Below are 23,000 nucleotides of genomic sequence, written 5' to 3' on the forward strand. Positions count from 1 at the left end.
ATAGAAATGTTAGGTATTTCTGATACAGGTGAATCATAGAGGTGAGGGCAGCAGCTTCTCTTCAATGATGTCTGTTTCCCAGCACTCGTTTCCCAACATCTGCACTAGAGCCTTGTGTACACAACCGATGACAAAACCTGCGTCACACCAGACCCTAGTGTATTTGAGAAGCATATCTATCATGCTTCAGGCACCACAACAAATATGGCACCACTACATAAGAGAAAGCCTTAACAGGGAGATTTGACCCCAAAAAAACAAAATTGGTTTGGCGATGGAGGATCCCTGAACACCACTCAACGGCCGTGTCTTTGGGAGACACAAAATCCAATTTGTTTTCCATGATGAGCCCATTGCAGTCAAGTTAATAACTCTAATATTTCCCCCCTTTGCACAATTATGTGATGACTCATTGCATCCTACGTAGATTTACCAAACTATTTTTATTCAGAGACCAGCGACAGTGTCTTCCTTACTCGCTCAATTCCCCGAATCCCACTCCTGTCATTTAACAGTTCCTCGGAGGGAAGCTCGTGACGGAGAACAACAAGTACCGTTTTTACACACATATGTGCAGAGACTTCTGAAAACACCTTGACAAACATGTCTTTCCCTCTCTGTTCTAATGGATGTCCCTTTTTTTAAATCCCTGGTGTATCTACCTGTAGATGTGACAGTTGAAACAGAAGGAATTTCCTCCTGTGTATCAGCTGTACCTGCGGTTATAGGCGAGGGACTCTAACACACACACACACACACACACACACACACACACACACACACACACACACACACACACTATTCATGAAGTACTCACAGGTGATTTGGTTTACTGCCAGTCTTGTCTTGCTGTAAATTGGATTTCTTTGTGGCGACAACACAACTTTGATAGCTTGTCTTTTTTAATTGCTGTAGGGAGGCATCACACAAAGAACCTGATCAACCAGATATTGAATGTGACGGTTTGAGCCCAAACCTCCACACCAACAAAAGCCATTTACTAAGCATGAAGATACTTTTATTTAACTTGCACAAGCTGACTCATGACAGAAATGGCGATCTGTGCATCACCAACATGGACACCATGTCATCCTCCCCGCTCTCTCTCCCCATCTTTCATCCATAAATACCCCTTGACATTTAGAAACTAGCCCAGCCCCCTCCCCCTTAGCCCCAACCCCAACCTCCACCCTCCCTGTGAGTGTGTTTGCCTGTCTGACTCTGTGTCCTGCCTCCACCAGGAGAGCCACAGAGCGCATCAGGATTCAGCTACTGTCTTTTTCTTATTGCTGTCTCGATCGGTTTTTCCTGTAACTGAAAACAACACATTAGAGCGCGACAGTCAGGAAATGCCTTTCCTGAAGTCATTTTGTGTCATTTTGAACCTTACAGTAAAAGGATATTGATTTGAAAATGAGATGAAAAGATGAAAGCCAACCATTTAGGTGATTTCTTGTTTTTAATTCTGTTTCACCAGTTTGGTGGGAAATCAGGATACTTAACGTAAAACAAATCTATGAACACTAAAACAGAGGTTTAATTGTTACATAAGTCAGCATCTGTTCATCAACAACTTCATGTTATGTGTTGTGTTATGACCAGTGCAAGTCTTGGCACCACTTTGGTGAAAAAAAAAGGATTATTGTGTTACTTTAATTTTCCTACTTATGGTGAGATAAAGTTTCTTCATTATGGTTCTGGCTAGACCAAAGTAAAAGAGTGAAAAATTGCAAATTACCATGTTAATGAGGAGAGAGGGGTGCATGCTGGGTATTCAGAGAGTGAACAGTAAAAACCCTGTGCCACTAACTGAAGTTTTGTGGCAGGGGCTCATAATTTACAGCTTTTAATTCACTCACCTTTTTCCAGGTTAAATTCCAGAGAGTAATAGTGAGGTAAAAAACAGATTTTCCCTCTCGACAAAAACACTATGCAATTATAGCGGTTAACTGTGGTACGTTATCTTAAGCTTGTGTATTTTGCTCTTTATCTCGCCATCTACTTACCTGTAGTGGTTGGAAAGGGATATTTTAACTGTAGAGTCTGCAGCAGTACATGTAACAACTGTTATGCAAATTTATGTTAATATCTAAGGTAATATATTCAGTGAAAATTATTGGTGTATTTTTTCAGTGGGAAACTTTAGGATGATATTCTGTCTTGCATCTCTTCATCTGTGAAATTTAAAAACACTTTTGTTCCATCCATCTGTCCACCTGTTCCTCCCCAGCACATTCAAATCAACCCTTCCCCTGCTAATCTCTGCCGTGTCCCACATCCTGAACCAAACCTCCACTTATCTTAATTCCATCAAAACACTCGCCCTAATCAAACGGAAACACTGTACAGTACGAAGGCATTGTTGTGTCTTTTTTTTTTTTTTTTTTTTTCCAATACACCACCTGGCCCCTCCCTGCATTTCAGCTGATTTAATCCAATTTCCGTCTGTTGAATGTGATGGATGCAGTTCGAGCAGCTGGCCTTTCTGTGGATGGAGCGGCAGAAGTCCGGGGGGAACTACAGCCGCTACCGGGCACAGACGGAGAAGCACGTGGTGCTGTGCGTCAGCTGTCTCAAGATCGACCTCCTCATGGACTTCCTCAATGAGTTCTTTGCTCATCCACGCTTACAGGTCTCTTCCAAATGTTTTTTAAGTAGGACAAGAGGGGGTTGGCGGTGATGGTGATGGGGTCTTGGTGTATACGTGTCTTGTCTGTAATCCTCTCCAGGAGCACAGACAGCTGAGGTTAAGGCCGAGGATTAATACAGCATGAGCACAGATCAAACTGCTCTCTTATTCATGTAGGAGCAGATGAGCGTATTTGCTTGAGGCTGTGTGTGTGTCCTCGTTCAATAAAAGTGTGGGATCACTTTGATTGGTTCGAGTAGTGGGATTTACAGTAGGGTATGTCTGTGGCTATAAGTCAGAGAAGAGTATGACACCAGGAGGCATTTTGTGAGAGTGAACTCTGAGAACTTGCGAGCTAAACTAGATTTAGTTTTCTTACTTTAATATTTAGTTGGTTTAGGCTGTACTATGGTCAGAAGTAGTAGAGAAGTGTACAGCCCATGTTTCATCTTAGAGCTTTTCTGGTTGAAATCAGTCAGATACACACCAGTGTCATTTCATGTTTCTCCATAATTATCTAGTCTATTCATAAAACTGGCAGATTATGCTCACTTGGAGTCCATTTACTAGGTTTAAGCTGCATCTCATGGTCCTCATCAGCAGATGGAGATGCCATGGAGACTATTCATATGTCATTACATGTCCTGAGTCCTATATACAGCTCTGGAAAAAATTAAGAGACCACTCTCAAAATGATCAGTTTCTCTGGTTTTACTATTTATAGGTATGTGTTTGAGTAAAATTAAATTTTAAAAAATGTGTTTTATTCTATCAACTACTGACAACATTTCTCCCAAAATTGAAATAAAAATATTGTCATTTAGAGCTTTTATTGGCTGAAAATGACTAAACTAGTCTAAATAACAAAAAAAAATCAAGTCTTTTCAGACCTTGAATAATAATAATAATGCAAAGAAAACATGTTCATATTTATTCCTAAACAACACAGCAAGAATATTTTAACTCAGGAAGAGTTTATAAATCAGTTTTTGTGGGATAATGTCAATGTTTAATCCCAGCAGTGGTTTTTATAATCTTCCTATAAAACCAGATGCGCTTCAGGTGATGACCTCATCAGTGTCTCATTAAGTAGAATGAGTTGTGTTTGTGTTGGTATTTAAAAAAGAAAAGAAAACATGTAGATATGCTTTTAAGAAACATTTGTGAAAGTGGTCTCTTATTTTTTTCCAGAGCTTTAGTAACTTTGGTTATGATGGTCATGCTTTTTATGTTGGAGAACTTTATCTGTGTAACCAATTGGGAACAGAGAGAGTAAATTGACTAAAGGGTCAAGAATGAACCTTTTTTTTGCTTGATTAAACCATGTCGTGGAAAGGGATAAGCTTAGTCTACCATTATGAAAAAGTCCTTGCCCAAACCTTCCTTGGCCTTTATACAAATTGTTTGTATGTGTGTGTCTGTGTGTGTGTGTAGGACTACTATGTGGTGATCCTGTGCCCGGCAGAGATGGATGTCCAGGTCAGGAGGGTCCTTCATGTCCCTCTGTGGGCTCAGAGAGTCATTTACCTTCAGGGGTCTGCACTCAAGGATCAGGACCTGATGAGGGCCAAGTGAGTCCCTGTGAACCAACAACAACAACAACAACAATAACCATAAATGTTAAGCATTAAGATGTCAGTCTGATTTAACCCTGTGTATACAATTTGTCTGTCTGTGTCTACAAATCCATTAGAGAAATCTCTGTCGCAAAAAATAAGCCTTGAAAAGCTGCACACATAGATGCTGGAGCTCATAATTAATTCCCAAATCACCTACATTCTTGAAGTAACAGCTGCAATTATGTATTGCTTACTGTTTACCCCCAGGCTGCTGCTAATACAGCACCTTAGACTGGCTTTGGCGCACGGAAAGAAAAGCAGCGAAAGCCTGTTTGTTTAATCTCTCTGTCTCCGCGCCTCCTACCATCTCATCCGTAAATGGCGTAGGCTTGAAAGACACATTGGTTCGTGTGTTGTTCTATTGTCCTGCTTTTTTATCTTTTGTCCTCTCCCACAATAACATGACAACACCCTCCTTCCTATGTCCTCTCTTCTTCTCATCACCTCCCTGATTCTCTCTCTCTTTCTTTATTTGTCTGTCTTTCTCACTCCCGTGGCCACATGCTCTACTAACTGCCTGCAGGATGGACGATGCTGAGGCCTGCTTTATCCTCAGTAACCGGTTTGAAGTGGACCGCATAGCTGCTGTACGTTTCCCCGCTGCTTTGCTGTATCGTCATGACTCCTCACACTGAAAAACAATCCGTATATTATGTCTTCTTGCCTGGACCAATTCTGTTTTTCTTTAAAAAATAATAATAAAAAAAGCACACACACACACACACACACAAAATCAACAGAAAAAATCCTGTGGTTGTATTTTTCTGGAGTGAACTGCTTTATTTCAGAACATCACTTCATTAAAATTCATTAAAACAGGATTTGATACAAGTGGATTTAGATCACTGCACCGGCTGACTGGCTTGTTGCTTTATTTTCTCTAACGGCTTTCCACTAAAATATTAACCCGTTTAATCCCACCGGCAACAATTGTTGCCGGTCATTTCTTTTAACTTCTGGAAGCTCTAAAACTACTGTTTTAGCTTTGGGCACCTAATGCAAGTTTTAAAATGAAATAATATGCTGTTTACTCTAAATTGTATCAATTTCATGTAAATAGTGCAAAAGGTCACATGACCAGGCCTCTTTACTTCCTGCTTGCACCTCTTGGGGGAGATGTCTGCCTCAAATGTGTACATGAGGAAGTAAATAAAATACTTTAATTAACAGATATAACTGACATTTTTTGTACATATATTCTTTAAAGGGTCTACTACTGATATGTAATGAGAATTGTATGCCTGCATGCATATTTTGATCATAAGGAGAGTAGATGTAAGCACGGCAACAATTGTTGCCGCTAGCATAACACATAGTCACATAGCGTTATACTAGATGTCAAAGGTTTTAGCTGTTTATTCTATTGATCTTGTGTTTTTTTCTACACATCTTAAAAATATCATTGATCTTGGATCTTCTAGACCTAAAAAGACCCCAAAGTGATGTGTGTGTGTGTGTGTGTGTGTGTGTGGTGACACGGTGACCAGCCACATCCAATATACCAGATTTTGTGACGGTCCAACTGCAGTAGGCTATAAAAACTACACCCAGACCCTGTTGATTTGTTCTGCTGATGTATCCTTCTCTGAGGGAGCTCACTGTTGAGATGTCAAATGTCTATTCAATGCAAACCAAGGGAAGGCACTTGATTGGAGCATGGATGAGTTGCTGACTTTTCATGGGATTCTGCTCACATATGGCTTTTATTATACTATTAGTAGTAGTAGTTGTTGTAGTAGTAGAAGTGGTAATAATAGTAGTATGGCAAGCATGGCAGCAGTCAGGTAATCAGGGGCAAACCAATCTGGTTTGAGTACAAGTTGTGGAGCCTTGTTTCACCCACAGTGTGCATGTTTTACATGGAGCCCTATTGTGGAGTCCACACATATCCGCCTAAAAGTAGCCTATAGGACAGGGTCCAGGTGTAGTCCTTGGTCAAGGTAAACAAGCAGAAGTTCCTCTAGGATGCACATTTGTACATGCCTTGTTAAAATATGTTTCACATGTTAGTGTCATTTTTTATTTTTTATATGTGTAAATAGGTCAAATTATAGAGTTTGTGAAAATTTAGACTATGCAGTTTCCCACCGGCAACAATTGTTGCCGAGTATAAAACCTAAATTTTCACTAATAAAACCAACATGATATGAAAAAAAACATACATATTATGTGTTAGGGAGGTCCAAGGAGTGAAATGTATGCACTTATTTTGCAGGGAAAAATTTGGGATTAAACGGGTTAATTGCATAGTAAAAACAAATTAAACCGGGAATCAAAGAAACTCAGGCTTGACATTTAAGAGACATTACAAACAGATATTGTGGGGAACTGAAAATTCCTGCACAAGAAACACCAAAGCACTTAGAGCTGACTTCAAAGTGCTTCTGTGTATGATATGTGATGCCGGTGTACTGAACCAAAGGTGGTGGTCAGTTTCAGGAGCACTGACACTTTAGTCCAGATATAAACATCAAACAAATATTTTATAAGTCTGTTCACACATTCACGGTCACAAGAAGACGAATCCTTGATTTGACTGTGAAAAGGTGCAACAGGTATTAAATGGGTTCAGATTTTTAATCTGTTTATGAACAAACCCCCACAAACCCTTTAATGCTGCCATCAGCCCTTTATGTTACATTACAAACATTTCTATGGCGAATGTTAGCATTGCTAACCCACTCAATTAAAATGGCAAACATAGTAAACACAGCTAATTATCAGTGTGTTAGCAGCAGTGCCAATGTGAACATGTTTGGCATGCCAACATGAGCCTTCATCCAAATGAATTTTCAGCTCCAGTTTTACTCTGTCACCTGTTCAGTGCAGCCTTGACTCTTTCTTTGAATTGCATTAGTCTGAATTGCAGTGGACCATCCAATTGCTCTGTGCCGTCAGCGCTTTAAGAGGATTGTTAGAGAGTAAAACCACAATCTGATGCTGCTAATGATGAGTTTCTATCTCTAGTCCTTTTCACCTCTCCCTCCCTCAATATATCTCTCTCTTTCTCTCGCTCTTGTTTTCACCTCAAACTCATCTCAAATCCCTCTCTTATTTTCTCTCAGGATCACCAGACCATCCTCCGAGCCTGGGCAGTGAAAGACTTTGCTCCCAACTGCCCCCTCTACGTGCAGATCCTCAAGCCAGAGAACAAGTTCCACGTCAAATTTGCAGGTGAGCAGCAGTCAGCATGAAGTGGAAGACACCACTGGCAGTGACTTTAGGTGTCAAGTAAAGGTTTTCATGCGACGTCAGGATGCCACTACTTTCTGTTTGATCACATCAGGATGCAGGAAATAATGGGGTGACACCTATATGTACTAAAAATAACCCGTCTTCGGAGCCCAGTCTGACGGATGCTTTTGCTCAGCTTGTGACTGGAATTGTGTTGTCACTTGTCATGACGGGTGATTAGACAAACATTTTTATATTGAGACTGCAGGGCTGAGTTGCGTCGACACAGGGGGGAAACTGAGCTGTCCTGTCTGCACTTTGTTTCCATTGTGTGTCATCAGCTCTCCCGTGTGCCATTTCTTTCACCTGAGTTTGTAAGAAAAGCGCCTCCTGAGCAGCAGCAGCAGCAGCAGCAGCGGGCCGCGTTGGCCTCCCGCCCCTGAAGAAGTGCCGGACAGATTGGCTGCGGCTTGGCTGTAAGCCTTCCGAGGGTTTCTGCGAGTTCTTACATTGCCTTTTGGAGAGCTTCCCTTCTTCTCCTTTTCAACAGAAAGACGGCAGTCAATCATCTGCTACTGAAAGAAGAGGAAATAAAAACTCTCACTCTTCTCTCCTCTTTCTCTCTCTCTCTCTCTTTCTCACACACATCCCTCTGCCTACAGCCCTGGAGAATGTCAAACTCAATTCTAGCTTGCCGCCCTCATCCCAGCTGTCTCAATCAATGATTAACGTTTGACTTTGCTACCTTGGCAAAGAAAATCCCCCTTCTTCTGATGAGTTCTGCTGCTGCGTGAACCTGGCAGTAAAGCTATACCCTAAAGGCACTCCTCTCTAGCCTCTGCCTTGCTGTTTAAACACCTCTCTGCCACTGGCTGCCGGGCTGAGGCCTTTGTTATCAGGGCAGCAAGAATTATTAGGCCAAGAGATAAATTCATGGTCATCCCTCATAATGCTTTCTGTCTTATATGATTATCAGTTAGCCCTGCAGGGTTGAAGCTCATGCTCTTGCTTGGAGTCAGACAACTGGAGCATGTGTGTGATATGAAAGGTTAGATGCTCGTGTAACACGCTGGGAGATGTGGATATTTCTTTTTCCTGAAGTACTCAACAGCTGCACAGCTTCACTGATGCAACAGCCTTTGAGCGCCGAATCAGAGAAATTCCCAGTTGAAGTTTAACGAAACTCAAAAACAAAGCAAAGTTCACAATCAACCGACTTCAATGTCTCTCTAAATGCAAGTCGAGAGCAAATCACCCTGCACTCAGTCACACGGGGCATTACTGTAAGTGCAGATGCCACGTTTTGACAGCACTTGGAATACTCTCGCTAAGTGTGAGTGTGGGAGGCATTAATGAGCAAGAGATACAAGATTTAATTTGATTCGCAGGAATAGCGTTATAACAACTCAGCGTTCATTAGGAGAAAAAAAAAATCTGTGGGTAAGACGCTGCAGCAGAGCAGGAAACCCTGAGGCATTCGAGTAACCAAACAGAACTGGGTACAGAGTGTGGATTGATTAACTCCCCAGTTTATGTTTTGAACAACAATTTCCCTTCGCTCTCCTAAGCTGGGCTCATTGCGACCACATGGCATTGATAGCAGCTCACTAATAAAAACAATAAGGGTCTACTGATTTAATTAGCCCAGCCGGTGGGCCTGCGTTCAGGTCTCGATTTAACTGTGCAGTGGGTGCAAACGGCCACATTTGCAGATTGTAACGCACACAGTCGGGACTACGCATTTAATATAAGTCCGTGGTAGAAAACAACTCAAATAGACAGGTCCAAAAACCCATATCTTCTAAGCCTGGGCAACAAAAAGGTGGAGTATTTGTGCACACAGTGTGCCGAGGTCGGTAATTGGTTTCTCTCCTGGTCTGGGTCCAGGCACCTGGAGGATTGAGGGCAAGATGGAGGACTGATGGTGGAGGGTAAAGCAGAGAAGAAGACAGGAAGCAGAGGGATCACAGTGGTGGAGAGAGATACAAGAAAGACAATGGAAATAGGATATTTTGGGGAAAAAAGACTGAATTTGGTCTGTGGCTACTGGGTATCTGCTTTGTTTGGGAGTGTGTGTGTGTGTGTGTGTGTGTGTGTGTGTGTGTGTTGGAGACAGACAGAGAGGGTGGAATGTGTGTGACAATAATGAATGCCGTTGCTGCATAGATGCAACTTCAATGTTTTTGTCTTTTCCTCTGCGAGCTTCAGATGCCCATCGCTCTGTTAAAGCTTGGGCTTTGAAGGAAATTCACAGGCTAAACAGCATGGGGCTAGTCTGTGCGTGTGTGTGTGTGTGTGTGTGTGTGTGTGTGTGTGTGTGTGTTAGAGAGAGAGAGAGAGAGAGAAAAGGTATGTGTGTGTGCTGCATTATGATGTACTGTTCTGAGCTGAAAGAACATTGGTACTTTCTCTCACCTGTGCGGCTTCAGCACTAACAGACCTGTATAAATCATTAATCAATTCAAAACTGCATTTACATTCAGCCGGTCTCATGTTACTCAGACTTGCAGCTGATTAAGTTTGATAATGCATGTCAGGCTCTGGCGTTTGTCACCGATTATTTCCTAATGCAGAGCACATATTGTCCTTTTAGGACCCAGCTCGGGCCCTAATTTGCCTGTGTGCTCATCACTTAAGATAATGCAATCAAGAATTACAACAGCAGGGGAAATAGATTCTCCCTTGGTCTGATTCACTGATTGGCTTAGTGCAAACATTAATCACTCTATAGATTTTGTTTTCTTTTTTCCCCTCAAAGGCCCGGTGGCTGTGCAGCAACAGGTGAATGAGAGACTGTCATCTGTTTAGCTGCTAGCTGCTACGTCAGTTGTTCGATCATGTGAAAGAGTGAAAGGTGGCTCAATAAGGCTGACGGTGAATCGCTGGCCTGTTGCTAGGTGTTCCCCTCACCTCTGACAACTATGAGGCGAAGCACAGCGGCGACACAAAATTGATCCTACACAGGAGGAAACGGGGGGATGTGTCAACATTAGTGGGGGTGGGGCAGGAGGATGATAGAGGATTTTTTTTGACACGGCTGTCTGTTTAACTCAGTCATGTTAGATAAACATCAAGTGACATTTAGACGTTTAGCGGCATGAAACAGATGGAACATACAGATGGAAAAAAAAAGCTGTCTGTCAGTCATGTGATGCTCCACCACCAGCCTCCAGAACATCTTTGCTGTGTAACACATTATAGCCACGAAACCTCCCAGGTGTTTAACCAGGAAGGCCGACCTCCCAAATCTCCTAAAGGGATTTAAAAGAGACTCAAGATCTTGACTCCTGAAAACTTCTAAAAAAAAAAAAACCTTTTGCAACTTTGTCATTGCAACACTACAGCCTCTTGAAGGGCGTCATCTACAACCCCCTAAAGGACACACATAACTTCTATAGGACATCCATAACCTCTTATTGGAGCAGCAGAACACCCTAAAGCACATCCACAACCACAAAACCAACAGAAAGTGTGTTATTGATTTTCAAGCAAGGTTTTTCCTTCTTGGGGAAAATAAGAATTTGATCCCCTTTTGCCCTTATTTCACTTGATCAAATGTACATGTAATTTATAACCTTTATATGATTATTTCTGGATTTCTTTTTTTGATATTCTGTCTCTCTCTGTTAAAATAAACTTACCATAAAAACTATGGACAAAATCAGCAGGGGATGAAATATTTATTTTCCCTACTGTATTTCCAGACAGTCTATATTATAGATTATTCTGCTTAACCCGGATATTGATCATGCAAAGACCCTGTTGCTGTTGAGTTTTTCAGATTGTTGTTTTTCAGTGATTTGAGCCTCTGATGAAACACATACCAAATGAAGCGATGCTCAGTTAGCAGAAAAGTAATCAACCAATAATACCCCTGATGATTAGTGTTTGTTTGAGCCAAAACAAATACGGCAATTAGAGCTGCCACCAACTGCTTAATGTGCTCCTTTTCATTTTTTATGAATATCTTTGAGTTTTGCTCTGATGACTGGATTTGAAAAAAGCTTATTTGTACACCTCACCTTGGACTTTTTCCAACGTGAATGACAAAATCAAAGTAGAATTGCAGCTCTACCTCGAGCGCTGCCAAAGAAATTCTGTTTACTCTCAACTCAACAACTGGCAAATACCCCTGGGAGTAACTGTGTGTGTGTGTGTGGGTGTTGGTTTGCGTATGTGTGTCCTTGGTTAATTGACCTTTTGAGGGACTTGATTAATCTTACGCCCTGACCCATTTATGTTAATTAGGCCAGCTTCCCTTGTCACACACACACACAAACAGACACACACACTGAACCAAGGCCAGCAGCAGCTTTTCCAACAATATATTTTATTTGTATTCACTTCACTGTTGTCCGGGTTCATAGTTGAAACTTTTATGGCGCATGTGACTCTTTGTGTTTTGCGGAGGCGTGCGTGACCTCGCTCCCTGTGACCCTCTTCTCTGTTTCCTGTGTCTGCAGATCACGTTGTATGTGAAGAGGAGTTTAAATACGCCATGCTGGCTTTAAACTGTGTGTGCCCGGGTACCTCCACACTCATCACTCTATTGATCCACTCCTCTAGAGGACAGTGAGTGTTCTCCCCCTCCCTTTCTCATTCTCTTTATATCCAACAGTTGAAATATACAGTTGATATAGTGAACACAACAGACTGCATCTTTTCATTTCTTTCCTTTTCCATCACTCTCCTTTTTTTGGGGGGGGGTCTTTTTTCAGAACGGCACCCCAAGAGGCCTTCAAGCAACGTGTAGGAGCCTTTCAAGCCCTCAACAGGTAGGAAGCATCTCATCTGTATTCACACTCAGGACTTCTGTGCCACATTTATGCTCAATGTACACTCCCCTAAAACCCCCCTGTCAGCTGCCACAGTTTGCATGCTGGCCTCAGTGACTGTGTGTGCAGCATTTATTGTCAAAATTAAAAAAAAAAAAAAAAGAAGCTTGTTATTTTGGAAATGCGGTTTGAAGATTCATTTATGCTGATGAAAATGGCAAAGCTCAAACGACCAACGCAACTTGTTTGAAATTATATTTTCAAAAAATACACGGACTGCATAAAAATGAGGGCATGTGACATTGGTAAACTGCCGACAGCATGTCATGTTTGTGAAGCTTTACACAGATCCGTGCCAGAGAGGCTAAAGATTCAATGTGAGTCAGACCCTGTTTTATTTGCCGGGGCATTTACAAGTTTCAGTTCAGTTTCAGTTTCTTCGTGGCCATATAACCACGGCCAGTTACCCCGTTTCAACATTATAGCAGAAATTACCTCTTATTAAACACCTATTTAAATTAGATCTCAATAGAGTAGAACAGCTTTTTGGTATTTGTGAATCTCTTAAGATGTGTGCAAATTATACTAAATGAAAGACTTTAGAGTCACTGGCTAATAAGTTCAACATTTAAATGCAGGGTGTTTCATATGTACGCTGCTATATCTGGACCTGGTGTCATTTGGTTTATTGGCTGTGACAACGCTACGTGGCTATGGATCTGTCGTCCTCCCCTGCCTTTGCGCTTAGCTCCTGCAAAAGTGCAAATTCGCTCTAACACTTGTTTATATAATGCAGTCTTTGTCGCCGGGCCACCCACACTCACACTGCCCCCACAACCTTGTTTCCTGTTGTCACCTCCTTTAGCCTCCACGTCTAAAGACTTATCCCCCGGAGAGAGCTGTTGTCTACTTAACCGTATGAATGCGGCGTGCATCTGTTCGCGCAAGCTGGGGTGTCCTTGCCTGCATCTGTGTACTGATTGAAGTATTGATCAACAGCTCTCAGATGTTACTTCTGAAACCTTGAGTTGTGTGTTTTGTCAAATGTCAATGGCCACATATTAGCCAATCAATCCTCATCCTCTTTATGTCTCAGGGAGGGTGGCGCATGCTCGGCGGACCAGTGGCATCGCACCTACCGCCGCTGCTCGGCCAATGAGGTGCATCACATCCGCCTGGAGGAGAGTAAATTCTTTGGGGAATACCAGGGCAAGAGTTTCACCTTCGCCTCCTTCCACGCTCACAAAAAGTAAGTCATGATATGAAGCTGAGTTAAGGAGAACACACACGCCACACACCAACCTGCGTGTCTCTCTGAGCCGATCTTCTATCTCCTCTGCTGGTCACAGGTATGGAGTGTGTTTGATCGGAGTGCGCAGGCTGGACAACACCAACATCCTGCTGAACCCCGGGCCCTGCCACATCATGGGGGGCTCGGACATTTGCTTTTACATCAACATCTCCAAAGAGGAGAACTCAGCGTTCGTCAGAGGCCAGAGAGAGCCGTCATGGGGCGGCACGGGAGGAAACGCCAGGGGAGTGCACCAAACCATCTACCACGGGCTCACTCGCCTGCCGGTCCACAGCATCATCGCCAGCATGGGTCAGTCAGTCAGATGGGCACGGGCACAAATACTGTATAACATTTACACACTGACCTTCTTTCTGCCATTTTCTGTGTTTGTCAAACATGGAAACCTCTCATTAAACTGTCCTACGCAGCAGGTGCCAGAAATATGCTGTTCTCACATTCATAATAATCCATCCAGGTGACTAAAAATATTCATGGCTTTACAGAGGAATTATCGTGTATCTGATTATAAGTCACCTTGATAAGAGCAACTGCCAAGTTGACCACCGCGCCTGCCAAACTGAAATGTCACATGTGGTGGTTTTACAAACACACCACCTGCTGGATAACAATGAAAGTGTCTGTTCTCTCACTGCTTTTCAAAGCTCTCAGCACCCGGTGTGTTTTTTCTGTGCAGAAATGTGAGTTTGAACTTTGATGAGTGCAGAGATGGACAGAGTACTCGACTCCAGTACTTGAGTAAGAGTACAAATACTACTGGTCAAAATTGACTCCGTTACAAGTAAAAGTAGCTCAGTCGACATGTTACTTGAGTAAGAGTAAAAAAGTACTTGCTTTTAAAGGTACTTAAGTATCCAAAAGTACATGCTTTTAAATTTACTTTAAGTAAAAGTAAGAGTGGGGCGTCGCGTGGCGTAGTGGTTAGAGCGGGCGCCCCATGTATAGAGGCACAGTCCTCGCTGCAGTCGGCCCTGGTTCGAGTCCCACGTCGGGTGCCATTTACTGCGTGTCATTCCCCCTCTCTCTGCCTCCCCGTTTCCTGCCCAAAAAATATACTTAAAAAAAAAAAGTAAGAGTAAATTTCTTATTTTTCACATCAATGAATTACTATAATTTTTTTCTAAATTAATTTAAGGACCTTTTAACTCTTGTTTGTGAGAATTAACTCTTTGAAACCACCTGCACTGGTGTGCTGCCTTCTTTGACAAACACAGCTTGTGTCCAATAGGATTTTAGAAAAAAAAAAGAGCAGACCTGAATGTAACGAGTACTTTTCATCCTTCCTAGAAATTAACTCAAGTAAAAGTAAAAATATTTGTCTTGGAAATGTATTCAAGTAAGACAAATAAGTACCAAAGAAATCTAATACTCAAGTAAAGTACAAATCCTCTGGATATGTACTTAAAGCAGAAGTAAGCGATCCGGTCGTTTTCGCTAATGCTGCGTTCCAGGCAGGCTTTTGAAATCGTAAATTACAGCTTCAAGTCACAACTTACGACTTTGTAGCGTTTCAGGCAACCCACTCATGTTTTTCCGACCTGTTTTACCTGTGAAAGTCACTATAACGGCCACTCGTAACTTCTGACCTGTGAACTCGTACCAGATCGAACTGATACAACTTCACAGGTCGGAAAAACAGGAGTTACGAGTTGCCTTGAACGCACCATAACAGTCCTCGTCCCTACGTCGCCACATTCACGGCGTCCCTTGGCTGCACACACAGCCCTTCATGCCGTTCTCTCTCCTCATTGGATAAAAACTGTAGGATACGATAAATGTTTTCTCCTCGACTCAGAGCAGAGCAGAGTGACTGACAGACCCGTGTTTCGGTCCAAACACTCTATGTAAGTGATTGCTGTCGGAAGATATAACTATTTAAGACTTATATTAACACAAATATATCACTTACTTCTGCTTTAAGTACAGTACTCAAGTAAATTTACTCCATTACTGTCCACCACTGGATGAGTGTGTGTCTTTCTTTCAGGCACGGTGGCCATCGACCTGCAGGACTCCAGCGACAGCAGCCCAGAAGGCCAGGACCCGGGGAGCGCGGGTCTGGGGAGTGGGAGAGGAAGCAGGAGCAGCTCCAGGACGGAGATGGGAGGTGCCAACACCTTGGCCCTGCCCGCCATGGGAGACTCAGCCGAGGAGCGACGGCACAGCATCGCCCCCGTCCTGGAGCTGGTGGACGGGGTCGGCACAACGACCTTTGACCTGCTGGGAGACCAGTCGGAGGACGAGGGGGGAGAGGAGGGCAAGGAGGACAGCGACAGGGACGAGAGCGCCCACTGGTGGGGCCGACAGTGCGAGTAAGCAGAGAGGACGCTGTTTGTATGTTGACGTGTGAACTGACGTAGAGCTAACTGTGGGTTTGCGCCGCAGGTGGGTGAAGGGGTATCCACTCAACTCGCCGTACATCGGCAGCTCTCCGGCGCTGTGCCACCTCCTCCAAGAGAAGATGCCTTTTTGCTGCCTGCGTATGGACAAGGTATTGGATTCAAATTAAAAACCATCTTCTTTTCTTTTTAAAAAAAACTTTTAAAGTTTATTATTGATTGATTGATTGATTGATTGATTGATTGATTGATTGATTGATTTAAGTGTCATTAATTGTGTCGTTTTTTGTTTTTTTGTGCCCAGCCCACATGGGCTTATAAGACACTAAACATTTAAATACATACATTCAAGAGTGGCTATAGTGTGTCGTCTTAAAGGAAAAGAAGGCAGAATTAAAAAAATTGAAAAAAACAAACAGAGCACAATAAATCAGAAACAAACAGACAGGCTACCATGATTTTATGTGGGATATAATCCTTCCTGTCTCGATTTCCAAGCTCCATCAATGAATCGAGCTAGAGCAAAGATCTCCTCTTTAAAAATCCAACACAACATGTTTATTTAGCTTTTTTCAGAACAAAACAAGGACATACAAAAACACCAAGAACAGAATTCCCACCCCAAAAGTAAATAAATAAAGAAAATAATGAAGAAATAAATAGTAAATCTAAACAAACAGTACAAACAGAGTATAATTTGAGCTGGTCGTCCAATAAATGAAGCAGAGTCAGTGGTTGTCCGAATTAGATTGTTTCATGCAGCTCTGATTTCTCTTCCACATATTGAAAACCATCTTTAATTCACAAATTACACATCATCATCATCATCATCATCCTCTGCTGTCTGTCTCTCTTAGCCTTGTCACCACATCCCTTTCGAGGACGCCCGCTCCTATGGCTTCAAAAACAAACTGATCATCGTGTCCGCAGAGAGCGCGGGGAACGGTCTCTACAACTTCATCGTGCCTCTCCGGGCCTACTACCGGCCCAGGAAGGAGCTCAACCCCATTGTGCTGCTGCTGGAGAGCGTGTAAGTAGCCTACTGTACACATTTAGGTTGTTTGGGGAGATGTGGTGGCCCTGATTGTGAACCCCAGCTGACTGTGAACAGAAAGGCGGCAAGCAGCGTGGGCAAAATTGTTGCTGCGAGCACGGCAGCTGCAAACACAAAAGGTACAACAGGTTAGTCCTGAAATAGCCAGTGCAGGAGAAAAACTCTGCTATTTGAGGTCACAGTAAAAAAGATTTGTGAAATGTTGAATACTTTCAGGACAACACGCTCAAAACTTTCAAAAGACCCACCTTTTATCGTTTCCTTTTTCCTTTTTCTTTATTTTCTTTTTTTTTGTAAGCTGGTACACAAGCCACACAAGTCAGTCCAAATGAGAGTGGAATCCAATAAAAAAGCAATAAAATGCTGAGTCACTCCAGTGTAGTGCTGTTATTTTCAGCTTTCTCTGAAGGCAGTTTGGTTGTGTTGTATTTCTCAGGCTGTGTGAGGAAGGGGATGAGGGTTGGCTTGTCTCTCTCTCTCTCTCTCTTGTGTGTGTGTGTAGCTCTTCATCATGGTGTGTGTGTATGCATTCTCCACTGGTGGGAATCTGAAGTCTATTTGTGTTTTGATTGGTTCAGACCTGAAGCGGACTTCCTGGAGGCGATCTGTTGGTTCCCCATGGTTTTCTACACAGTGGGCTCCATCGACAAGTAAGACAAACCACCAAAGCCACGGGCCATTTCTATTATTCATCTTCCTCTTCTTCATCGTCTTCTACTACAGTGTCTCTGTCATCTCTATTGCATCTTCACCTCTAAAATGACATACAGTAGATGCTCTTTAGTTTCTCCTTCCCGCCCTCCAGCTTGATCCTATTCTTTCTTGTCTCTGGCTCTCTCTCTCTTCAGTCTGGACAGTTTGCTTCGCTGTGGGGTGACGTTCGCCGACACCATGGTGGTGGTGGACAAGGAGAGCTCCATGATCGCAGAGGAGGACTACATGGCCGATGCAAAGACTATTGTCAATGTCCAGACTCTCTTCAGGTCTGTTTGGCCACAACTTGCTCTCTCTCACACACACACACACGCTGACTCATAGTGTAGTAGTGTTTTTTTTTGATTTTGTAACTCATTACCTGTGTGCGTCCTCTTCCTCTCAGACTGTTCCCGGCTCTCAGCATCATCACGGAGCTCACACACCCAGCCAACATGCGCTTCATGCAGTTCAAAGTCAAAGACCATTACTCTCTGGCGCTGTCCAGATTAGAAAAGGTAAAAGCTTCACACTCGCAGAAACTCCACTTTTTATGGTTACAATGACAGAACAATGAGGAGAAACTGTATTACATTCTTAAAGCCATTCATTCAACATTCAGATCGCATTGAGAAACATCTATTAAACTGATAAAGCTGCAGAAATCTTTTATCTCAGTGGTAAAGTTTTTACAGTACACTGGTGACTGATACAGCCTCTCTGTTCTTTACCCTTTGAAAACTTGGCTTTTTTTAAACAACTGTTGCTCACTGTGTGGCGGCTAATGAACCCCCCGCCCCCTGGGCATCAATAACATTTATCAACAATTCTGTAAATTAGTCTCTGCTTGACACCGCTGCTTAGAATGAATTTTAATCTCTCTTGACTTTAGCATTATCGTGAAGAGACTGTTTTTAAATTTCTGGCAGCGTTTCCTCACAGCAGGAGGGACCTTTGTTAGATTTTTAGCATTTTCCTCATTTCATGTGCAATCACAGCTATTACAAAAACACACACACATGTAGAGATGTAGTGTCAAGATGTTAGAGGAAAAGTTGCCCAGTGTATGCTGAGGAAAACACGATCCATTGGCTTTGTAAGTAAATTCTAAGATGAAAAAATGAATTATTGATTGAGCTCACAACACATCATCGTCTCTACTACTGTATCTGTGTTACATCATCTTATCTCTTCAGGGGCTAGTGTAATCCGTGTGTGTGTGTATACTGTATGGGTGTGTGTGTGTGTGTGATTGCTCTGCAGAAGGAAAGGGATAAGGGGTCCAACCTGGTGTTTATGTTCCGCCTGCCCTTCGCTGCAGGGAAGGTGTTCAGTGTCAGCATGTTGGACACTCTGCTCTACCAGGTATCTCCACATACACACACACACACACACACACAAAAAAAAAGAAACACTTCTCCGCAGTGTTTACCCAAGCACCAAATGTGGTCTATTCTTGCCGACTTGTTTTGCTGTGCCGTCCCTACAGTCATTTGTGAAGGACTACATGATCTCCATCACCAGGCTGCTGCTGGGGTTGGACTCCATGCCTGGCTCAGGTTTCCTCTGTGCAGTGAGTAGCTATAGCTTGAACACAAATTTTGGTCTGTGCTGCAGACGGTTGAGTGCCTCTGAGGCTGATGATTGCTTTTGTTTGTTTTTCGAGATGAAAATCACAGAGGATGACTTGTGGATCCGCACCTACGGCAGGCTCTACCAGAAACTCTGCTCCTCCACTGGAGACATACCCATAGGCATCTACCGGACCGAGGCCCACAAGCTTCCGGTCTCCGAGGTCAGCCGCTCCTGTCATCCAATTTCTGTTTTTATTTATTTTTTTAGATCTGTGGCCAAAAACTCAGCAATTGAATTCAGTGGACTTGCAGAGATGACTGAGCATCTCAACTTTGAAGCCCTAGTAGACCCCTAGAGGATATAATGTTCATTACACCCACAAAAAGGAGTTAGAGTACAAGGACAAAAAAGATGACTGATATTTCATAGAGTATGAGATACTATACACACAAATGGCTTCCTTTGTTAAACACAATTAAAAACACCTTCTAGGTTCTATATTTTCTCAGCTGCAAAAAAAAAATTCACACTCTTGCTCTCAGTTAGTAAAATGTTTCTGTTTCACTCATTGACAACCAAATGTCTGTAAGGGTCATTTAGATTCTACATAATGCTAATATGACTTGTCCATGCTTTGCCATTGCTTTGCTATGAAGACACAGTCACGTCTTTGCGGAATTAGTGAAAAATAAATAAATAAATGCACATAAGTCAGGCAGAAGTCATGGTATACGTATATTAAGCATGGTGCAGAGTTGTCAGTTTTCCAGCAGTGAATTTTCTAATAATTTCTTTTAAGAAAAAACCTCTGGCATGACGCTTCTTTCGGTGGCACATAAGATACTTAAAGACTGTTGGACTGTGCAATATATGCAGCAGAGTGTATCTTGTTCATCATTCATTTCTACCATGATAAGAAAGTATTAATTCCTCTTCATTGTGAGAAATCAGAGGCAGGGCTGGGAGAACTGATTTAATAAAACCTGTGTGATAACAGGTTGATTACACTGTGAGGAAATGAAAGGTTTGTGGATGTGAACATGCGTGGTTATGTCTGCACGATCCAGTCCCAGGTGTCCATCACGGTGGAGGACTACGAGGACACCAGAGAACCCAGAGAGCCCCTGCTGTCCCGGACCGGGGCGCACCGTAACTCCACCTCCTCGGAGCCCATCTCCACCTCGTCCCACTCCTCGGACCACCCGCTGCTCAGGAGGAAGAGCATGCAGTGGGCACGGCGGCTGAGCAGGAAGGGGGGTCGGAGCTCCAGCGGGGCCAAGGGGGGTCCGGGCAGCGCGGCCGAGCGGATCAGCCAGCAGAGGCTGACCTTGTTCAGGCGCTCGGAGAGGCAGGAACTCAACGCTCTGGTGCGAACGAGGATGAAACATTTGGGCCTTTCTCCGACTGGATTCAGTGAGTCTGAGTCACTCCACAGTGCACATCTGCTGTTACTGGTTTACTACACAAATTATGAGCTCATGAAATACATCAAAAATTAGACCAGCAGTACCCAACCTTTTTGTACAGTGGCCCTGAAATTCAAGGCAAACATGCTGCAAATTCTGTCCTACAACACCAAAAGGTGATGAACCTGACTTTGAAGTGTAAAGCACTGAATAATAGGTGCATCCCAGCAGGTTCATCTTTTTTTTTTATTATTGTCTATAAATTACTTAAAGCTCCATCTGGACCTATTTTAATAATAAAATGCTATGTGCGCATTAGTCTATTGGCACTAATAATCTAATAATGCTATATATAGCTATATATAACAGACTTTTTCAGCAGAATAAGTGTGGAACTTTGTAATGGAGTATTTCTACATTGTTGTATTGGTGCTTTCATCTAAGTGAAGGACTCGAGTTCTTGTTCCTCCACTGTTTATTTACCGTCTGTTACTCTCTATGTATTCTGCCGGTGTCCATTTTTATCTGAATCTGTCTTCCTGTCTCGTGAGTCACTGTAACGTAGCCTCCATTCTGTGTGTGTGTAGTACGGATGCAGCACAGCCTGCTGTATATCCTTCCTGTGCCTATTTTATTTCCTGCCCCACTCACCTCTTCTCTTCCTGTGTCAGATGGGATGACAGACCAAGGGAACAGACTGTCGTACATCCTTATCAACCCCTCTCCAGATACCAGACTGGAGCTCCATGATGTCGTGTGAGTACACAAAGGCAACAGTAATTGGTAGCGCTGTAAAAATGAACACACAGCGTGAAAACTGCAAAATGATACAGGATACCATTTCCCCTTCTCTGCAGGTACCTGATCAGACCAGATCCCCTCTCTCTGGTTCCTAACCAGGGGAGCAACAGGAAGTGCAACGCCGGGCTCTCGGAGAGCCACAGGTTCGATATGCAGGACAGCACTCATCTGTGAGAGACACAAAAAAGACTACCATACTGTCACACTGTCAAACCACTGCCAGAGAAAGGAGGAGACACAGGGAGGAACAGAAATCAAGACCTGGTTAGAAGGAGTGGGAAGCAGCCGGATGGCACATGGCCCTCACATTTTCTCCACATTCAGTCTAGTTGAACTCAGAGGTGCCGGACATGCATGGACCTTTTCTATAACGATGGGAATGTTTTATTTATGCACCTTCCTATTTTCAAAGCAGAGAGCTGCGGACACAGAAGTGCATTTAATGAAAAAAAACTGTATGTATTTATATCTGTGTATGTGCATGTTACTGCATCATGTGCGTTGCGGCGTGTATGCGTGTACCTGCGCGAACGAGTGTGTACGTGTGCTACTGGAACAAAAGCGAGACACTGCCAATTCAACCCGGACGGCCAAAGGAGTCTGCTGCCAAACGAAAGTCGGGGGGTGTATTTTTTTGTGTCCTTCTCTGTGTCGTAGGCGTGTTTCGTCACACTTAATGTTGTTTGACGTATCTGAAAGTGACGCTACAGTGCAGACACCCTGTGAGGTTTTCTTTTTTTTTTTAATTTTTATTTTATCTTCATGAAGCCTTTTGGGAACTTTCTAACTGTCTCTTACACCCTCAACTGCACTCATTTGATTTGTTTTTACGCTCACCAGCAGCGGAGGAACCCAAAGAGCATTGATGGACATAAATCAGACAGTGAGCACACATAGTCAAATGCAGGGCATTTTTTCTTAAAACAGTCCCCTTCCCTCTGCTGCTGCCAGTCGGTATGAGCCATCACCAGCTTGCTTTTGCTGACATGCATGTTAGAGCTACAGGGAATGTGACAAAATAATAGAAAAACCTATCATGACATTATCGCCCTGCAATAATTACAGTACAACGTTTGTAAAGCTTATAATTTAACCGTTTTGTGAGAGGTGTTGACCCACTGCCAAACTATTATAGGCTTTACAAGTTACACATTTGCAGTATTTATTGTGCACTGTCATAAATATCCACTTTAACAAGTAATTACTGTAGAAATATATCATATCATTTGGGTTTCAATGAAAAAAATCTTGTTTTTCGAAATAGAAAATGAGAAAAATGTGCCAGTCGAGTGAGACTACTTTGCTTGTTTATATAGTATTTATGTAATAGATTTTCAGTTGCATAAAGAAACATGAGATCTCACTATGTTTCAGTATTATTGAATCAATCACTTGTTAGGGTGGACATTTATGCCACTGGTTTACCAAGGATTTTTGCAAAAGCCTCTGTAAATCTTTTGTCAGAAGTCCTGAAGGTGCCGTTTCACACAGAAAACGGTGCAGCCATTGCGGTGGGAGTGGGCCAACAGGCAGACACCTCCCACCGAAACACCACTGCTGTAGCTTCAGTGCCATTAAAACAGATGGAAATATGTACATATTAAAGTCAGTCATTATAGCTTG

General features: G+C 42.9%; 1 protein-coding gene across 3 annotated transcripts in view; it reads left to right on the forward strand.

The window, feature by feature from the left end:
• The window catches only part of kcnt2b (potassium sodium-activated channel subfamily T member 2b), a 40,933-nt gene extending 17,933 nt beyond the window's left edge, over positions 1-23,000 (forward strand). The window contains exons 11-30 of one of the 3 annotated variants that reach the window (XM_085784014.1): positions 2,468-2,632; positions 4,064-4,200; positions 4,772-4,835; positions 7,314-7,422; positions 11,886-11,994; positions 12,141-12,197; positions 13,294-13,446; positions 13,547-13,800; positions 15,497-15,821; positions 15,895-16,000; positions 16,706-16,878; positions 17,481-17,552; positions 17,751-17,885; positions 18,002-18,113; positions 18,859-18,960; positions 19,085-19,168; positions 19,262-19,390; positions 20,238-20,583; positions 21,248-21,332; positions 21,434-23,000. In XM_085784014.1, coding sequence (XP_085640140.1) covers positions 2,468-2,632; positions 4,064-4,200; positions 4,772-4,835; positions 7,314-7,422; positions 11,886-11,994; positions 12,141-12,197; positions 13,294-13,446; positions 13,547-13,800; positions 15,497-15,821; positions 15,895-16,000; positions 16,706-16,878; positions 17,481-17,552; positions 17,751-17,885; positions 18,002-18,113; positions 18,859-18,960; positions 19,085-19,168; positions 19,262-19,390; positions 20,238-20,583; positions 21,248-21,332; positions 21,434-21,551 — 2,835 coding nt within the window. In that variant the 3' untranslated portion in view covers positions 21,552-23,000. The remainder of the gene's footprint in view (positions 1-2,467; positions 2,633-4,063; positions 4,201-4,771; positions 4,836-7,313; positions 7,423-11,885; positions 11,995-12,140; positions 12,198-13,293; positions 13,447-13,546; positions 13,801-15,496; positions 15,822-15,894; positions 16,001-16,705; positions 16,879-17,480; positions 17,553-17,750; positions 17,886-18,001; positions 18,114-18,858; positions 18,961-19,084; positions 19,169-19,261; positions 19,391-20,237; positions 20,584-21,247; positions 21,333-21,433) is intronic. The other 2 variants (XM_085784015.1, XM_085784016.1) reach the window with 2 other exon arrangements.

This window comes from Trachurus japonicus, chromosome 8 (assembly GCF_045865225.1).
Source record: "Trachurus japonicus isolate A0001 chromosome 8, Traja_1.0".
NCBI classification, from domain to species: Eukaryota; Metazoa; Chordata; class Actinopteri; order Carangiformes; family Carangidae; genus Trachurus; species Trachurus japonicus.